The 14,895-nt window shown below is 32.6% G+C and overlaps 1 protein-coding gene across 1 annotated transcript; it reads right to left on the bottom strand.

Annotated features, from left to right (window-relative positions):
• Positions 1-13,137: 13,137 nt before the first annotated feature.
• Positions 13,138-14,079, bottom strand: LOC143918536 (uncharacterized). Its single transcript, XM_077440470.1, has 2 exons — positions 13,480-14,079; positions 13,138-13,287 (listed from the first exon to the last, which is right to left on the bottom strand). Exon 1 carries the CDS (start codon positions 14,054-14,056, stop codon positions 13,541-13,543), a length of 516 nt encoding a protein of 171 aa, XP_077296596.1. The 5' UTR covers positions 14,057-14,079; the 3' UTR covers positions 13,138-13,287; positions 13,480-13,540.
• Positions 14,080-14,895: the final 816 nt, after the last annotated feature.

Raw genomic sequence — 14,895 nt, 5'->3', positions numbered from 1 at the left:
CCTTATTGACTAATGAGTCATTTACCTTCTGTAGTTAATTTATGAGTTATCAAAGATTGGTCTACATTTTCCAGATTTTTAATCTATATAACAATTTTACTCAGTGGTGTCATCCAATTTTAGCAACAATGGCTTTCCATAAAAAAAAATCATTAAAACTGTAGTCAAACATATTTTTATTTTACCAGGAAGGCGTGACAGGAAGACCCCAATGCGCCTTCCCCAATACGCCTTCCTGGACAATTAATTACAAATAATGCAGTATTTTATTACTACATACATCACTGTATTTCCAGAAGCTGAAGAACTCGAAATAACAATTATTTAATTAATTACAAAATTAATCCATTGAGACATCTATGGATTTAAATTTTGTATATAATTTTTACAAATTGTACATACAATAAACAGAAGATTTGTCACAACAGTAAAGATGATTTTTTATGATATGTATGTACATACATACATAGTTACAATACTGTAACGTAGAGATTAGGTGGGTGGCGCTCGTGGACCGATGGCTTACGAGCGCTAATCATCTGATCTCTCTTTCGCGCTAAAATGTCCTCGCTGAATGAATAAGCCGTATGTAAAGGCCAATTGGATCGCCTCACTCATCGACCAATAGTTGATTACATGTGAATGTATGTGTGTTGTGCCCAACGGGTATAAATATGGGGCGCTCTCGGCCTGGAAACCATTCCGACTTGGAGCGCCGACGAGAGCAGACCAATAAACGACTTCTACAGGCCTCCTGCGTCTTTCTCTCCGATCTACGCAACAATACCATAAAAACCACATGCAACTATTTGTATCTACATACATACACAAATTTGTAAAACACGGAAATCCAATGTTGGTCTTCATGTTATCTTTCAGAACAATTTTAAATTCCCCAAAAAATATACGAATATACGAAAATTTACGGCACTATTAAATTATTTAAAAATAAAAATGTTTCAAATTTATTTTTATACGAAAAAACAAAAACAAATGACAACGCTTAATTGTTTTTCCCACTGAATTTTCGAAGCCAAATTTAAACACATTACAATTAAAGATGTCTCATTTTATTGTAAATTAAGCACACTGTTAATATATTTACTTTTGTAAATATTCGTCTCGAATATTTCCGGTTTACGATTTTTAACCAAAACTTTATCAACTCCAAATCAGTACATAAAGAATACGAATATTTTTAGATTGATACGTTCAGTGGTGTGGAAAAAATCGTGCGGTCACAACTATATTGGCTTTTCTATGAGGAAAAAGTCCCACTTCCGGTTTACTAAATTTAATGTTTTTTTTTTATTTTCATCACATTGATTCAAGAATTATACTTGAATTTTTTCGAGAAGAGCACATACATATATTTAAAAGATCGAAAAATTAGTGCAAGAAAAATCGAACAAGAGTAAACTGCCAATTTCTGATGATGGGTGTTCACCAAATTTTATATACAACTTGGTATTAAACTTCTAGATATAAAATTTAAGTTCGATACACCAAAAATTTTCTGAAAAAAACCTAAAAAGCCTCGATTCTCTAGAGTTAAAGTACTACTTCCTTGAGGTTGAGGTAAAAATATTTAAAAAATATGTGTTTAAAATTTATACTTTCTATTACATGTAAAAAAATTCTGTCTGATTCGTTGAGTGATTTAAGAGATAATTGAATCGAAAAACTTTAATATAATCTATTTTATTTATTTATTTAAAGTTTGGACCGTTGTAGCATTACAGGAATTCCTAATGCGCCACAATGGTCAAAAATATAACAGAAAAGACAAGAAACAAAATAATAAATTAGACATAACAAAAACAAAACATATATATACACAAACAACTAAAAATAATAATTATTATTATTATATATCGTTTATCGTCTTGAATTCATTCTATGTTTACAAGGTTTTTGTATTTCGTAATATTCTTTCTCGATTATGATTTTCAAGTTATGAATTCCATAAGTCCTCACCAGATAGAGTTTCAAAATTTGTCATCCGGACTGACCGAAACCAATCAAGACAAGCAAATAATACACCACCACCACGTCGATCTACTCTATCGGGACGATGCACCCTCCAGGAAGAATCAAAAAGTTCAGCATCAAAAAATGATGAAGTCAACCATGTTTCCGTTAGTGCTACCATATCATCACAAATAGTAGAAACGGCTGAATTAAACGCAGCCAGCTTTGTCCTGAGACCTCGTACATTTTGGTAATAAATTACCAATTTTCGGTCTCCCAGTTTGGCGCGTGACTTTCTTTGAGACAAGAAATGGCAGTTTTGATTGAGCCAACGGAGGTTGAGCCAATGGAGACGAAACGGAAGAGGAAGCAGAAGAAGAAGCCAACACAGTCACAACAGAATCACGACTATCAGGACCATTTGAGCAGGCAGATGTAGGAGAAGAGGCAAACATCGACGTCACTGCGACCGTTTCCATAGAAGATTCACTAATACTTGCAGACGTAGTTTTAATATCAGGCTTCAAACATCTAGCAGCTCCCGTACAAACATCAGCAAATGAAACACTTGGGCGCAGCTCTAATGATGAAACAACGTCAGTGGCAGACATAGAAGTAGTATTAGTATTAGATTTTATATTCTTAATGCTCATTCCCCAATCTTTAAATCTACCAAAATGAACACCAGCAGGCCAAGAACCAGCAGAAAATAACAGGCCAGCGACAGAAGCAGGAACAGATACCTTAAAGGATGTATAAGATCCTCGTGCATTAAGAGGGGAAACCACAATGCCATCCTTTAATCCACAGATGGCACTAACGTGAGTCAAAACCTCGTCACACGAAGTGTCCAATGAGAGCTTCCATATATGTATATTGACATTCCTTTTGACGGAAACAATAATAATAATAATAATAATATGTAATAAGAGATATAAAAAAAACTTCTTAATGTGAAACGTAAAGGAGGTTTGTAAAAAGACGAAACCTATAACGGGAGGTACCACTTATTTTTTTGTCATTTCAGTCAAAACGTCGAATTCGAATTAGTGCATGATCACAAAACTTCATCTATTGTTACTAAATACATAAATAAAGTAAAAATAGATGTTCAGATAATACATAATACAGATTTGGGAGATAATATATGGGACTAACTTAACAGCTCTAAGTTAGTCCCATAGCTCCCACTTTCGGCTAATTAAATTTAATGATTTATTTTTTATATTCATCAAATTGATTCAAGAATTATACGTGAATTTTCTCGTGAGCTCGGAGCACACACATTTAAATGGTCGAAAAAGTAGTTGACGAAAAATCGAACAAGAGAAAACTTTCACTATCTTTTGACGGGTGTTCACCACATTTTAAAAATATCCAAAAAATAAAAGTGTATAAATTTATAATTTCTATTACATGTATAAATATTTCAGTTCAGCGATTTGGGACATAATATTCGAAAAACATAAAAAAGAGGATACCTATAAGGGAAGGTAAAACTTTAAAATTTGAAAAAAAATTACGTCGTATCGATAGGCATTTCTGTAACCGATACCAATTATTCAAAACTCCGAGTTCGAATTTTCGCATGATGACCAAACTTTATCTATTGTTACTAAATACATAAATAAATTAAAAATAAATGTTCAAATAAAAAAAATTGTATTTATCAAACAAACATAAAACAAAATAATGCGTGAACAGCGATTAAAAAAACTACCCTTGAAATGGTTACTACATACATATTATATTATATCAAAATGCTCCTGATAACCTGTTTTTATTTTTTTTACGGATGATGCTCGTCTATTTTTCGATGCTTGGTTTGTCGACTGATATGCTCTAGTAAGCATGGCACCAATTATTTGATGGCTCTGGCTCTTCGCCTGGATCACATATTGGTGGTGGACGGACCATATCATTTAGTTTTCTGGTCAAAAGTATTGTACAATCTCCATAAAGACTAACTGTACACAAATGCGAACATATATCACGGGGAAGAATTTCATCCCCATGAACTAAACTGGCACGCTTTACACAATATCCGTTATTTCCAACTGTACAATCGGTATGACATACATCCCCACTAACTAAACTGTCAAGCCAACATACGGACAGACACAGAAATAACGCATACAATGCCTTACTCGACATATTGATAAATACTCGGAATGATCCTGAACGTATAATATGTAGTATAGCGTCTGTAGTTGTTCTTCGAATTTTCAGAATATTACAATGTTGTCGCATTTTATATACATATATCACATATAGATTTCAAATAGGGCTGCCAAAACTATCTGTCAGTATGATATTTCAAAATCTACAGCCCAAACTGCGAGTTAATGAAGACCCGAAAAAATATATATACCTACTGGGCAGAAAAAATACCTACTGAAACTAGTACTTGTAGTGACAAATGTTGGTATTTTTGGAATCCCTAATATGTATGTTATAAAATGTAGGTGATGCACACATACATAAATTTAAATGCTATGCAAATTTAAAGAGTTCGAAACCATGTTTCAATATAATTCTAAGAAGATTTTGGAATCATTGAAAAATAACGTGGTTACCCTGCATGTGATTGTAATTCAATCAAAATACATTAATTTTTTTATAGTGACCTATATTTATATAATTATTATACATTATTTATGTTGCACACATAAATAATGTACATATGTATGTATGATGTACATATGTAGTTTTCTTCTCTTTTGTTTACTCAAAACCAATCATTTTTGAATCGTTGTTAAAATCAATAAAATTGTTCAACGTTTCACAGTTATTAAAATCTAATTTAGAAAACAATCTTTTTGTTTATCTTAATACACGTGACCCTCAATTTACTTGGTATTACAAAATGGACATACATATTTTCTAAAATTCGACTTGCGATAAACATAAGTGTTCCAGGGATTTGGGATGAATTCGCAGGTTAAATTCGACCTTCGGACCTATATACAAACATATGTAGAATTATAAAAAAAAATATGACTGGTAATCAGAAAATTTTAAGCATTTTGTCTAATTTTATGATTATAACAAAGCTTTTTTTGGACTAATCATAGATTTAATTGTAGTACCCTTATTTATAGGGCATGCATTACCGGTAATTATGGCCAAATTCCATTACCGATTTACCGGTAAAGGATTTTGGAACTTAATGTAATATGCAATATTTTTTATAGTATTTATGTATGTAAATACGTAGTTATAATTTAATCATAGCTTATCATTTGGAAGCAGTTTTCCCATATGCAGTGTCCACCACCAGTAGGTATGTATCCGGGAGGACATTGCCCAGGTATGTCAAGAATATTATCATATTTATAATATATGTACTATAATACTCCAGTATAATATTTTTATAATACTCCGGTATAACGTTGTTATCATACTTTGTTCTGCAAGTCCCACTGTGATCACTGATCAGTAGTTCTCCTTTTCCTCGGTAGCTGTCCGATAATGTTCATTATCAAAGGGGTTTGAAATCAAATTGTTTAAGGTTTGGGGAAGCACTGCGTAAAAGACGATTTCAGCCCTATTAAATATTCAATTATTTTTTCACGTATATCCTGAGACATATGACTCTTGTTTTCAGATAAGAAATTATGTAAAGTTTCAAATACTTCAGTTTGATCATGTTTGATACATAAATTCCAAAAATCTAATTTTCTAATCATATGTACTTTCAATTTTATCTGCAACATTAAAGATTATTATCGAACTGTTCTCAAGTGTCAAATTCAAAATTATTTATTTATTGGAGCGTGAATGCGGTAAATTTAAAAATGCACTCTAAAATCCATGCCGGATCTGAGGAAAACGTATCGATTGCCAGATTTTCGATCATCGACTGTACACATTGACGTCGACGATGACTAATTAAGATAATGTTTATTAATTACTAGTTGTTTTACTCGGCTTCGCTCAGTGTTTGTAATATAAACAACTTAAACATGGCGAATCTAATAGTAAATATTCATTTGTTTTTTTATTAAATTTATTTAAATCGAAAAAAATATAATATTCAACCAATTGAATTGTCGTCAAGGAAATTGTATTTTGAAGACCCGAAAAAATATGACTTGATTTGGAACTACTATGATGATACTATTATGATGGAATCCAAAACGTCACATCGTAAGCATTCGTTCATAAAAAAATGAACTATTGATGAGGAGTTAAAATAATGGCCAAAATCCTTATTGACAGCTATGGAATAATTGAGATTAAATGTATTATGTGTCTGCATAAGTTCGGGTCAATTTACCGTTGAATAACGTTTTATTATGTACATATTGTATATGCAATATTTTAATATTTTTCACGATTGAAAGGCGACGCACTCACAAAGTACATATGTATGTATGTATGTACTGAGCATTCCAATACCAGTACTACTGAAACCGGCTCTAGCGGGTTTTGGTCAAAATACGACCTTCGGTACTACCGGAATTACCGAAGTATAATAATTTTACTTGTATGTTATTTGAACTGTTTTGAATTTAAAAGAAAAAAATTGTCGGTTAATTTATATGGATTAGTTGGTGAATGAGTCAACACTCAACATATCAATGACCTGCTATTCAAAGAAGCGAATGAGTGTATTATAAATTTAAAATCAAATACATTTTGAGCATATCGTATTTATACCTGAAAATATCTTCGAATACATACTCATCACGTTATTTTGTAATTTATTATTGTAATTGATTAAAATAAATAATAATTCACTGACAGTTCACCTGCAATAAATTAATTTATATTATACTAGTTTTACCCGGCTTCGCTCAGTATTTATTGTAATATAAACAGAGTAAACATGGCGAATTTAATGGTAAATATTAATTTGTTTTTTTACTAAATTTATTTGAAGTCATAGAAATTGGACTTGTTACGATTCCCAACCAAAGTTATGTACTTATAAACATATATTTACATACAGTCTCTTTTGAAATTATATATTAGATTGGAAATTAATTAAATATGATTTGATATACCTATACATGTATAATACATATATTATTTTATTTTCATCTTAATGTATACTTTTTTCTTTTTTTGTTTAGACATTGTGACCACTTGGAACTATTCTGTAATGTTATGATGCCAAAATTGTCATAAATAAGTAAATACAATATGTTATGTACATACATACATATATTAATTTATAACTGACTGTGAACAATAAGAAACCTTGTCACCTTCTGATTTTTTCAGAAACTTATTTTTTTCACTTGACAATTATTTTAATTCATAAATAATAAGCAATATCATTTTAAAAATATTTAAAAAACAACGTGGTTACCCCGTATGTGATTGGAAGTAAATTAAAATCCATTAGATTTCTTAAAGTGACCTATATTCATATAACTATTATATATTATTTATGTACATGCTCTTTTTCCTATTATGCTGTACATTAACATTAGAATAATATAAAACTATGATTACTAACCAAATTAAATTAAATTGTAAAATAGAAAATGATCAGTAGATCAGTAGCTATAAAAATAGATATAAGATGTATTGTGAACATAATTTCATAATAATAAAAAGTATTTAAAAATAAAAAAAATGATGTACATATGTGGTTTTTTCTCTTTTTTTACATTAAACCAATCACTTTTGTATGGTTGTTAAAGTAAATAAAATTGTTCAACATTTCACAGTTATTAAAATCGAATTTAGAAAACAATCTTCCTGTTTATCTTTTTACAAGTGACCCTAAATTTAATTTTCTAAAATTCATAAATGTCCCAGGGATTGATTTGGGATGAATAAGCAGGTTGAATTCGACCTTCGGACTTATATTGTATGTATGTATGTATGTATAAACATACATATGTACATACATACATATGTAGAATTGTATAAAAAAAACTTCATTATTTCAGCATTTTCCCTAATTTTATGATTAGAAAAACATTTTTTTTTATAAACAAGAGACAAATCATAGATATAATTCCAGTAGAAATACCCAACCCTTATGTACCATTCTCGCGTTGTCAAAATGTGTATGTGTGTGTGTGTTTCAGTGTGACAACGCCTCAATTCATAATAACGGGAATGAGAGGTATTGCAACGCAATAATTTCAAATATTGTCGCGTTGCCACCCGGGCTGTTAGGGTAAAATAAATAGCAATTGAATAATTTCAAACGTATTCACCCCCTGAGTTTTCCCGACAAATAGAAACAGGAACAGGAATGGGAACGGGAACGGGAAAGAAAATCACCCATAAACGTGAAGAGGAACGGGAATTTCATGCGTTATGTGGCATTGCAACGCATGCCGGGGTAATCTAGTATCTAAATAAATTAAAGTATATGTATATTTGGACTGTCAAAAATAAATATATTTATTTAGGTACATATATTCAAGTGTATTTACACGATTAAATAAAAAAAAAACAATGAATATATTTATAAAAACCGTTTACAACAGTAAACTTTATCTTACACTCATTTTTACAGATATTCGCTACTACCTCAAAAATATGATAACTGTGAAGTAGCTATAAAATTGATATATGTATTGAACAATTATTTCGATATGTACATATTATTAATATAATACATATCGAATTTCATTAAAATGCCTATTTATGTATAAATATGCAATAATTTTTATTTATGTATAAATATGCAATAATATGTATAAATATGCAATAATATGTATTTAAATACGTAATTATAATTTCGTTATAGCTTATCATTTGGCAGCAGTTTTACCATATGCAGGCATGCAATAACCACCAGCAGGTATGTATCCGGGAGGACATTGCCCAGGTATGCCAAAAATATTATCATATTTTACTTCGCAATATCCATCAAAAGTAGGTGTATAGCCGGGCGGACATCTGTTAACGTTTCCGAAATTCCAATCTCGATCCTTTCTGCACATTCCATGATGATCAGGAAAGTGGCCCGGTGGACATCTATTCATACCATTCTTTGGCGGCTGCTTTACGCATTTTCCAAACGTATCAAGAATTTCACCTGGTGGACAATGCTTTACCCCGATTTTGAAATTCCCATTCCATTCTGTTACGCAGTTCCCAAAACCATCCAAAATTTCACCTGGTGCACAATTCCTGTATGCATTCATAGAATTTATAATCGGTACACAGTTTCCCAAAATATCCGGAATTTGGTCTGGTGGACAGGCTTGACCACTGCCTGGTATACAGTTTCCTCGACCATCAGGAACTTGACCTGGTGGACACTCCCCTTGTCTACTATGCGCCTTGTCTGGTACGCATACTTTTTGAATATCGAGTTTATAACCGGGTGGACATGCTCGAGACGCGGTCATACCATTTATATCCCAATCTATTAGGCAGTTTCCAAATGCATTCGGAATTTGACCCGGCGGACATCGCTCTGGGACTAGACCTATAATCCCACCCCAATTTGGAGCACAGTATCCATATGCGTCTGGCCTTTCACCGTTTGGACATAGAGGGGAGCAGTTTCCATAATAATCGGGTCTTGAACCATCTGGACACATTATCGTAATCGGAAATTGACCGAGTTTTTCTTTTGGGGGTGTGCATTTATTATTCACAAGTATCCACCCAGGTGGACAGGCAGACAGGTTTCTTCGGAAGCGTTTAAGTGAAGGTACCCTGACTTTTGGATTTTCTAGAGGAGATATACAGTTTCCATTCAAAGATTTAAGCCCTGGTGGACACAAAGTGTCTCCTTTCAAGTCTCCATTAGCTTGGGCAAGTTCTTGTCCACGAGCTGAGTTGTCGTACAAACTTGTGGATATACAGAAAAATAGTACAAAAAACGCCTTACTCGACATTACGATCAACGTAATCAAGCCAGATTAGTCCTGAATGTGGGATAACGTCTGTGGTTGCTCTTAAGTTTGCTCTAATATTACAATGCTGTGGCGTTTTATATAGTATCACATCACGATCTAAGATAGGGCTACCATAACTCTCTGGGATATTATACTACTTGTTAATATTTATGCTATGTTTATTATCGCAAGGATTTGTTCATAAGAAGTTGAACGATTGGTGAGGATTTTAAATGCCTGTACAAATTATAGTTTAAATTTTTGGAATATTATTTGGGACTATGCGTATTCCCAAAATTGAAACACGAGACATTCACTCTCAAAGGAAGCACCTATGTAATTACATACATATGAATATAATTTGTCTCATTGTCTATTTGTCACATTCCTATACCATTCAACCGATTGCGATGAAACTTACAGGAGTTATTATGTGTATGTCCGCGATGGTTTCTGTAGAAAAAATCGCACAAAAATGGGAGCAGGAACGGGAAAAACGGGAATGAGTGGCATTGCAACAAAATAATTTCAAATATGTTCGCCGCCAACGTCTTTCCACAAATGGGAACAGGAACGGGAACGGGAACGGGAATTGCATGCGTTATTGTGGCAATGCAACGCATGCCGGGTTCAGCTAGTATCTATATAAATTAAAGTATATGTATACGTGGACTGTCTAAAATGCAAATATTTATTTAGTTACATATATTCAAACTTATTTATATGATTAAATAAAAAACAATGAATTTATGTATAAAAACTTTTTACAACAGTAAACTTTATATTACTCATTTTTTTACAGATATTCGCTACTACCCCAAAAATATGATAACTGTGAAGTAGCTATAAAATTGATATATGTATTGTACAATTATTTATGTAATATAAAACATATCGAATTTCATTAAACGCCTATTTATGTATAAATATGCAATAATTTTTATAGTATGTATGTTAATACGTAATTATAATTTCATCATAACTTATAATTTGGCAGCAGTTTTACCATATGCAGGCATGCAGTAACCACCAGCAGGTATGTATCCGGGAGGACATTGCCCAGGTATGCCAAAACTATTATCATATTTTACTTCGCAATATCCATCAAAAGTAGGTGTATAGCCGGGCGGACATCTGTTAACGTTTCCAAAATTCCAATCTCGATCCTTACTGCACATTCCATGATGATCAGGAAAGTGGCCCGGTGGACATCTATTCATACCATTCTTTGGCGGCTGCTTTACGCATTTTCCAGACGTATCAAGAATTTCACCTGGTGGACAATGCTTTACTCCAGTTTTGAAATTCCCATTCCATTCTGTTACGCAGTTCCCAAAACCATCCATAACTTCACCTGGTGCACAATGCCAGTATGGGTTCATAGAATTTGTAATCGGTACACAGTTTCCTAAAATATCCGGAATTTGGTCTGGTGGACAATGCAACTTTGCGGCCGTAGAAATCATACCCCGTTCTCCTATGCAGCGTTCAACACCATCATGCATTTGACCTCGTGGACAATAACTGAATGTGTTTCTATATGGAATTTGACCTGGAACGCAGATAAAACCATCGGGTATAGATGTTGGACAGCGCATTTGTGCGGCTTGGCCATTGCCTGGTATACAGTTTCCTTGACCATCAGGAACTTGACCCGTTGGACACTCCCCTTGTCTACTATGCGCCTTGTCTGGTACGCATACTTTTTGAATATCAAGTTTATAACCGGGTGGACATGCTCGAGACGCGGGCATACCATTTCTATCCCAATCTATTAGGCAGTTTCCAAATGCATCAGGAATTTGACCGGGCGGACATCGCTCTGGCACTATACCTATAATCCCACCCCAATTTGGAGCACAGTATCCATATGCGTCTGGCTTTTCACCGTTTGGACATAGAGGGGAGCAGTTTCCATAATAATCGGGTCTTGAACCATCTGGACACATTATCGTAATCGGAAATTGACCGAGTTTTTCTTTTGGAGGTGTACATTTATTATTCACAAGTATCCACCCAGGTGGACAGGCAGGTGGGTTTCTTCGGAAGCGTTTAAGTGAAGGTACCCTGACTTTTGGATTTTCTAGAGGAGATATACAGTTTCCATTCAAATATTTAAGCCCTGGTGGACACAAAGTATCTCCTTTCACGTCTTCTTTAGCTCGGGCAAGTTCTTGTCCACGAGCTGAGTTGTTGTACAAACTTGTGGAGATACAGAAAAATAGTACAAAAAACGCCTTACTCGACATTACGATCAACGTAATCAAGCCAGATTAGTCCTGAATAAGGGATAACGTCTGTGGTTGCTCTTGAGTTTGCTCTAATATTACAATGCTGTGGCATTTTATATAATATCCCATCTCGATCTTAGATAGGGCTACCATAACTCTCTGGGATATGATATTACATACTTGGCAATGTATAATGTTGTTTTTATTATCGCAAGGATTTGTTCATAAGAAGCTGAACGATTGGTGAGGATTTTAAATGCCTCTACAAATTATAGTTTAAATTTTTGGAATATTCTTTGGGACTATGCGTATTCCCAAAATTGAAAGACGAGGCATTCACTCTCAAAGGAAGCAACCAATTACATAAATATGAATATATATTATACCACCGTATGTATTTCATTGGGCATGAAATTGTATGAAAATCTGGTAACCCTGAATGTCAATGAAATTCAATCACAATCAATTTTACTGGAAAATTAAAAAAAAACATAATTTTAATGAAAATCAATATTTATAGTCGTATAAATATTATATGTACATATAGTATAATATACAAGAGGGGTTCCCCGTTGATATATTGATCTGATCTCATATTATAGAGGAAAAGATAATATCAGATTTACAAAGTTCCATCTCAAAAGAACACAATTATGCTCTTACTTACTTTCTCAGTTGTCGAATGTGCAGTTTTATATATGTACTTCTTTCATTATCATACAGTTCTTAACCACAATTTAACTATACTTATAAAAAGATTATGAAATTTGGGACTTAATAAAAAGGATTCGGATGTGAAAAGCCCATGACTTTATCTATCTATGTATTTGAGGAATATAAGAAGTATAAAAATCATAATTCGATAATGAAACATATGTAGATTTACACAATCGTTCTCCCACTTAATTTCTCGGAATGTCGTGCAATTTTAGTTCTTCTTTCATTATTATGCAGTTACTATATCTATAAAAAGAGTATGAAAATCGAAAATAATTCGGATGTGACCAGACCATGACTTTATCTATGTATTTGAGGAATATAGGAAATATAAAAAACATGATTCGATAATGAAAAACATCGTTCTATCACTTACTTTCTCACGGGTCACGGGTTTTAAAATTTATATAAATTAAACAAAATATGATAAATTTATTTATAACATCACTTTACAATAATTATTTTACTTATTTTATTTTATCTAAAAACATATTTACACATTACACAGTCAAATGTTTACTTACTAAACTAACATACACATATATTATCTAATATATAATTTCAAAAGAGACTTTGTATGCAACTATTGTTGGTTCTTAGAAAAACAAATGAATATTCAAATAAATTTAAACAAAATAAAATTATTCAAATGAATTTAATAAAATGTTTACCATTAGATAGGTCATATTTAATTGGTGGTATATTTGTTACAAATACCGAGCAAAACCAGGCAAAGACACTAGTATATTATATTATAGCTATAGGCATTTTAAATTCGCAAAGAAGCATAAATATATAAATTTACACAGGTTTGCACTTTCCTTGAACACTGAGTAACTGACCTTCTGGACACTTTTGAACAAGTGCTTCCATTATATTAAAGATTGGTTTACATATTCCATTAACATCGGGCTTTTGACCATTTGGACATTGCACGGGAGCTTCTATGACAGTCCTTCCCCACACTGGTCTACAATTTCCACTGCCATCGGGTTTTTGACCATCTGGACATTGCACAGGAGCTTCTATAACAGTTCTACCCCATACTGGTCTGCAGTTTCCATTGTAATCTGGTTTTTGACCATCTGGACACTGCACAGGAGCTTCTATGACAGTCCTACCCCATACTGGTCTGCAGTTTCCATAAGAATCTGGTTTTTGACCATCTGGGCATTGCACAGGAGCTTCAATTACGGTTCTGGTCCATACTGTACCGCAGTTTCCATTAGCATCAGGGTTTCCTCCTCCGGGACATATTATTCCCGAATTCGCGTATGTAACTACGGAGAGACCGAGAACAATCTTCAAAAACAACATCGCGGTCAGTTTTATTATCAAGAATGATCCAGATAGTAGGAGGTTTACAATAAATATAGTCGAGCTTCTCTTGACACCTTATATTTATAATATGCTATTAAGCTAAACAATAAATTTTAAATGTTGTAAAATTGTGTGAAGCGAGATAATTTTTGTTTTTAATTAGATTTTCAACTGAGATTACGGTGTTTTTTTTTTTTTTTTCATCTTATATTTTGATTTATTTTTGCTTTTTTAGCGCAATGCAGTAGTTGAATACACGTAACGGCTATATATGTAAATATTTATGCATATTTTTTAATTGCTTTATTTTTTTAAAGCGGAAAGCTGTAAAATAAATTTGCTGTAAAGCAAGTTAGAATCTTATACATATAATTTCAATAGTAAATACATATATAGGTATTGAAATATCAACCACATATGTATGTATATGTATATAAAATGTTATATATACATATGTATATGTCGTCAAACTCGTCAAACTGATTGTTCGTAAAGACTTTAAACTTATAATGCGCATGCGCAGTCTGTCAACCGAGTTTTTTTTTCTCTTTTTTATCACTTTTTATCGAGTGCACGAATGAGTACACCTGGATACTAGTAAATACCTAAACATATAATACATATCGATGGCTTTGTGCACAGATGTTTTATGTCCATTTTCGAATTTGTATCGATTTTCAGTTTTTAGATGCTGGAACAATTCAGGTTTTTCTTTTCAAGGTAATTTATGGGGTATACATAAATTATATTGAAATGAAAAACCTTAACTATTCCAGTATCTATAAACTTAAAATTCGATACAAATTCAAAAATGGACATACAATACGTTTATATTA

Source organism: Arctopsyche grandis, chromosome 11, assembly GCF_051622035.1.
Source record: "Arctopsyche grandis isolate Sample6627 chromosome 11, ASM5162203v2, whole genome shotgun sequence".
NCBI classification, from domain to species: Eukaryota; Metazoa; Arthropoda; class Insecta; order Trichoptera; family Hydropsychidae; genus Arctopsyche; species Arctopsyche grandis.
This window is presented reverse-complemented; position numbering and strand designations above follow the sequence as displayed.

Excerpts from the sequence above, each read along its gene's own strand:
- LOC143918536 (XM_077440470.1), bottom strand. The coding sequence starts at position 14,056 with ATGTTGTTTTTGAAGATTGTTCTCGGTCTCTCCGTAGTTACATACGCG.